The sequence below is a fragment of the Morone saxatilis genome, unplaced genomic scaffold, assembly GCF_004916995.1.
Source record: "Morone saxatilis isolate NCDOM2014 unplaced genomic scaffold, NCSU_SB_2.0 Contig22, whole genome shotgun sequence".
NCBI lineage: Eukaryota > Metazoa > Chordata > Actinopteri > Moronidae > Morone > Morone saxatilis.
This window is the reverse complement of record NW_023339785.1, coordinates 18,299,769-18,306,177: the sequence shown is the minus strand read 5'-3', so window position 1 is coordinate 18,306,177 and position 6,409 is coordinate 18,299,769. Positions and strand designations below refer to the sequence as shown.

General features: G+C 37.7%; 1 protein-coding gene across 2 annotated transcripts in view; it reads right to left on the bottom strand.

The window, feature by feature from the left end:
* The window catches only part of LOC118333443 (heterogeneous nuclear ribonucleoprotein H-like), a 9,077-nt gene extending 2,703 nt beyond the window's left edge, over nucleotides 1–6,374 (bottom strand). For both annotated transcript variants that reach the window (XM_035669090.1, XM_035669089.1), the window contains exons 1-6: nucleotides 6,281–6,374; nucleotides 5,150–5,246; nucleotides 4,908–5,063; nucleotides 4,671–4,814; nucleotides 3,611–3,749; nucleotides 2,694–2,875 (exon numbers count right to left, since the gene is read on the bottom strand). In XM_035669090.1, the coding sequence (XP_035524983.1) occupies nucleotides 2,694–2,875; nucleotides 3,611–3,749; nucleotides 4,671–4,814; nucleotides 4,908–5,063; nucleotides 5,150–5,231 (703 nt within the window). In that variant the 5' untranslated portion in view covers nucleotides 5,232–5,246; nucleotides 6,281–6,374. The remainder of the gene's footprint in view (nucleotides 1–2,693; nucleotides 2,876–3,610; nucleotides 3,750–4,670; nucleotides 4,815–4,907; nucleotides 5,064–5,149; nucleotides 5,247–6,280) is intronic.
* Between the last annotated feature and the right edge of the window lie 35 nt (nucleotides 6,375–6,409).

Genomic DNA, 6,409 nt, shown 5'->3' with positions numbered 1-6,409 from the left:
CATGTCTGTTTCATGTTTTATAGTTGTTACAGCAATGATGATTATTCCCCCCCAAAAGACTAAAATTAGCAACTTTTCTCATTTCATTCAAGACATACTAGTATATATATGGATATATATATACATCATACTGATACAGCTAGTACATAGTATATATAACATATATATACATATACCATACATATCATATATAATATTATGTATATATACATATACCAATATATCAGGAATCAATTAACAAATACAATACATATACATACGTGTTATACATATACATATATACATATATATATATATATATAATATATACATATACATACAAAAAGTCATTAATATACCATTATATCCGATATACACATATATATTACATATACACTCAATACAATTATAGCCGGTAGCAGCTAGCGTACTATACAGATAATAGTATCATGTAATTCATAAGACGTAGAAAATATATAACATATACTACATAAAAACATCCAAATAATAAGAATCACACTAGACATAGTATATATTATACATACTATTAGTACCATACATATATACTACCAATACATCATATATACAGTAACATATAGTATATATATATATATAGTATACTATATATAACATATACATACTATATATATACATATACATATACATATTATATACATACAGTAAGTACAACACATAGTATATATATACTACACATATATATATACCGTACCTACGCTATTATATAACGTATGATATACGTGACTATAGTAGGTATATTATATATATATTACATACACATCCATGTAATATATATATACATCATAATATAGTAGTATACCTATTACATATACCATATATACATATGTATATGTATATAGTATATAGATATATACCGCGTTATATATATAGTATATAGTATGTATTATATATGTATGTATATATATTATGTATTATGATTATGTACCTCATATACTTATTGATATGGTGTACTATAGTATATGATATAACGTAGTACATATAATCATACATAATATATTACATTATACATATTACATATACATATATATATAGTTGTTTAATCAATTACTCCAATACAGGAATAATGTTTTATGCACATTAATACAAATATTATGTGCTACTGTACCTACTAGGTCAGTTTTGAGACTGTGGGTAGGAGGATGTGGGCCTCGTTTATTTTTGTGTTTTATGTATTCATCATAAGCAAGATTTTAGGTTACATCATATCCACTTATTGATATAGGGTATTGTAATGTTATTACCTAATGTATCTCATAATACTATAAATACTCCCACAAGTCATTTTGTACAATTATGGATATACTTCCATTCATAAAAGGTGTTAACTTAATTTTTGTTCTGCTATTATAAACATTATTATCATTAATATATACTTCAGAGATTATATGACTATTTTAGTTATTAATATTAAGTACATATACGATTTAAGTCGTGAGGAATGGAATTTTATTTCAAAAGTGTGTTTTCTAAGTGCTGTTACCTGGATAATACAGACAATCATGTTATCTAATCCAGCCATAGATGAGTTTATTTTTATATTATAACAGAGTAGCGGATGAGAAGCAGGTTCTGGCATACATAGATGGGCTCTGGCTTGGGTTTTGATACGCAGCCCAGGATATGGACACACCAACACGGCTTTAGATTATTTATAGATTTTCCATTTTTTTCACAATGTTCTGTCTGTATTATCTGCAGGAGTTTGGTATATTTTACTGTACGTTGATTACCTAGGTCATATTCCTTGATCAAAATGGAACGCTCATAAGAGGTTTGATAGATGCACTTCATGGGTTTACTAATTAGTGACACTGCATGTTTTCATGGACTGACTGGATGTGCTTTACAGGATCTGAAATTAAAGTCCAGATACCAAAGCAAACTAATTCGAATCAAGCGTTGGTTTCGTTATTGGAGTCTGGGTGCTATATGAACAGAGCTAATATGAGCTCCGTGTGGTGGTTAAACAATATGGATCGTTACTCTAACAAGATGTCTCTATTGTATCGATCCTTTTTATTAAATAGCTAAGTTACAGTTTAACATATCTGAGTTTGTCAGTGGCAAGATAAAAAGCAGCGTTTTAGTGGACGTAAGGTTATACGCAATTGCCCTAGACAAATTTCAATTGGACTCCGTTATTTGCTAGCTGTCGGTCTGGCTCCAGGCTCATATGGATTACAGTATGGTAGCAATCTATCTAATGATGTTCATAACATCTTTGCGAATTGCTGACTGTGTCAAAGGAATACTCCGGCTTATACTAGGTATAATATTAATTTAACAGGGTGTCGGGTTTATCCTGTTCCTATCGTCTGTCTCTCCTTTTAAATTATTGTTGCTTCTCTTTCCATGTATAATGCTACTAATATAATATATGTATTTGTTATTATGTTATAATTCATTTTTATTATACTAATTTGCTCCTATATAATACACCTCTAATAAGTCATTATGGAAGAATTATAGTATGTAAAAGCATATAACATCGTGAGGAGGACTAAAATACTAATAATTTCTTTTAAAAACTTTAAGAACCTGATATTAAATCCACTGTGGCGTATCAGCAGGAAGGAACATACTGTACGGCGAGTTATGTTTTTAAAAATAACTACACAGGTTAATATCACTACTAAATCATATGCCAGTCGAACGCCAGTCCACTCGACACCCACCTCCTCCTCCATAGCCTCCGCGACGCATTCTGTCATAGGATCCCCCTCGGCCCATCATGTTGTAGCCACGACCACCAGAGGGACGGTCGTAGGGGCCAGGTCTCTGCATGCCCATGGGCTTCCGCTGGGGCTCGTAATGGGTTCGCACCTCAGCACGGCTGCTCTTGAAGATCTCAATGTACCTAAGAGCATAGAGATACCACGGTGAGGGCATGGGGAATGGACCAGGTAAGGCTGCATTTGCTCAATACTGATGAAACTGGGCTATGCAGATGCTGTCATGGTGTAGTCCATAGGTAGTAATATCTTTTGAGTACTTAATGCTAATTGTTAATAGAGTAGATGAGAAGGACTAATTAACTGAGTTGCAAAAATGAAGCTGACCAAATTGATAAGGACCGTATTGACTTTTACACTTTTCTTATGGTTACCTGAAGTGACATTTATCTGATTGAGCGTCCTGTGTCCTTGCCATGACAGCCATTGTCCTAGTTTTAGAGGGACAGAGAGGGCTCCAGCCCATCTGCAACCCACTCTAAGCATTACCTGTGACAGTGGGCTCCAGATCCATGTGTACAGTGGCCCTCTGATTTTACCACCAGGGAGACTCCTTACCATTTATCAACCTGGACTGATGTTTAGTGCTGAGACACCATTTGTTCTCATAATTAAGCATGTACTGTGATTCAGGATTTGTCTCATTTGTGAATGGTGCCCAAGCACTAATCCTCCCATTGAACATTGTGAATGTGTGGCATATGTGGATCTAACATAGCAATTTGTGTATGTGTTCGTGGTAAATACAAATATGCTTTAACCAAGATAAATATAGTGTCCGTTTTGCATTTGGATTAGATGTTGAGGGTGCACACCATAAGAAAAGCAACTTATCCAGCCAACCAACCAACCATCCCCACCTGTGCCCTATTCTTTCCTTGTGTTTCTTTAGAGCCTTTTCAGCTATATCCTGTGAAGCAAACTGCACGAAGGCCTCCCCCGTACTCCTCCCCTGGATGTCCACCGGCAATGTTATCCCATTTGGCACGATTTCCAACCCTTCAACCCAAGGACAGATAACCCCAGCAGGGGACATATTAAATCACATGCCCAATCACAGAAGAGAACTTTCTCTAAAGAGAGAGATAGAAAACTTATGGAAAACTCTATACATCATCACACATACCAGTTCAGTTTTAACCAGTGACTGGCCATTTAAACGACTTACATTTACTGCATTTTGGGGATAAAATAGAAATGAGAGGATAGAGGAAGAATATGGAAAAGGGCACTGTTTGGGACATCAGGCTAGTATTGGTGTGTTGATGAAGAGAGAACAAGATCCTGCTGGGTGACATGAGTTAAATTACTGTTGGTCCATTAGGAACTAATCTAACACTTGGCATACAGTGTATATAGGAAAAATTTACATAACGAGAAGAGCGTGAGGAAATGGGGGGGAAATAAACAATGGTACTGGGGTAAGAGACTGTCCAGTCAGACATGAGGGGGACCCTTTCTGTCATTAGTTAATTACAAGTAGGCACACACAACTTAAACATTAAAGTAAATCACTTTACAAAATTAGACGCAACTAAAGAGAAAAAAGGTGATGAATGGGCTAAAAGGTGGATATGATGGGCAAAGATGGGAAAGGGTGTTTGCATTAAAGATTCCTGCGACTGAAATTCCTTGAACTGAAGATAAAAACTCCTCAAAGAGTTAACGAGCTTCCTTTTCTGGCATCATTTCCTCACTTATCACCACTCCAAAAAACAAATAATTGTGTTATTTTATTATGTAATAATATACAGTAGGTATTGATCATTTTCCAGTGGTACACTTTGGTCAAATCAGATGCAAAAGACTGTTAACAGTTGTAACGTCCGTAGGAGAAAGGAAACAAGAAAAGGAAGATGAAAAAAAACCTTCATCACCAACATTACATTCAAGTAACCCCCGAGCAAAGCCTATTCTTACCTGAGAAAAACTGTACTATCTCCTCCTTGCTGCAGCCAAAAGGAAGGCCTCGAAGCCGGACGAGCCCGTCTCCTGCTGTTTCTGGACAGTTCGGACCGGTGTGCTTCATGACCCAGTCCATCTCGACATTGTTGGATTTAAAAACTATAAAAACAGAGGACACGTAACAGTCAGTTAACACGGCATAAAGTGGAGAAAGCTGGAGCATTATGAGTCGGTCTAAGTCTTAGCACACACCCTCTACGTATCGGTGACCCATAGTTTCTCTGTCCTTCTTCACGGCAATCTTCAGGTCTTCCTCTGTCTCCAACTCGACAAACGCCTCTCCACTGGGACGCCCCTCTCTCGTATAGGTGAAGTGGATGCCGCTTCCATTGCTGACAATTTTGCAATCTGCATTTGAAATGAATCATCATCAAACATTTATTTTTGCTTCAATTAAGAGTATTTGGTAAAACTTGTAACAAACAAACACCTACCTGAGAAAAACCTCTGTACTTCATCCACCGAGCAAGACCAAGGGAGACCCCTGATGCGTACTACATATCCCTCATCAGCCATGACGGATCACAATCCCTGAAGAAAAACACCCCATTATTATTCAATCTCAACACACGCGTTAATTCGGTCAAAACACAGACAACTAGTGACAGCAGTGTGGATACAATCTTGCGTCCTGGTATTTAAAGACATCATTTTTGTACTGTTCCTTCATACCCTGAGTTATAGTACACCTCACAAGCCCTTTTCTCCGTGTCCCTGCCTTACATGGATCCCCACAAAACAAATGTTGTGCACTGCGGCTCCCATTCATGTGCCAGTAAATCCCAAAGGAAACCTACATGTGTGGAGTTAATTACATTATATTGTTGCCTACTGCCCTGCAGGTGTACCAAAACGCTGTTTTCCCTCTACACTAATCGCCTGTGCTTTATAAAAATAAAAAAAGCTTTCACACTTTGCCATCAGCAGCATGGACATATTGTGAATTAGCTTGCAGCGCCACCTGGAGGTCGTTTGATTGAGCTGGAGTGAAAACCGACAGCGTTTCTCTACCAAGTACAAAATCTCGACATCGTGGCTTTTCCCTGCCACGAAGAATGATGCTGTCTGAAAACACAAACAGCACGTAATTATACCCAACTTAAATCGCAGCTCTTCTGAACTTAAAGTGTGTGTCGACCACTTCATAAAGAGCGCGAAGCCGGAGCGCAGCTAACGATAGCCATACAACAATGTGTATCGTTAGCAGGGTTAAAAGGCTTTGTTTCGACAATACATCTGGCGTTAAAGCGTCCCGATAAAAGGTTAAAGAGTACACCGAGACTTAAGTATGAATGAGTGATTAAGAAACTCTGTATTTGCGGTAGTGTGCGTGCTGGAGACCACGCACACTACCGCACCCAGGCACAAGAACAAAAGCGGCCTTTAGCCGGCGCCATGTTATTAGCGTTAACACTCAGCTACTATCCGCCAAAAAAAAACTCACGTTATTACAATAAAACCTCGTTTAAAATACCGCCGGCGATGTAATGCGACTCAAAACAGGCACAACTTTCAACAAGCCCTTCGGAGCACGCACGAAATGATGTCTGTATTAATGAATTTACCTGATTCAAGCGTAGACACAACACGCCGGAGTATGTATGACCAGAAGTGCGTGATGCAGCGGAAACCTTGCGCCGGGTTGCCAGGTCCCTCCAGCCGCACCCCCCCCCCTTTTACAGGAACTAGAAAAA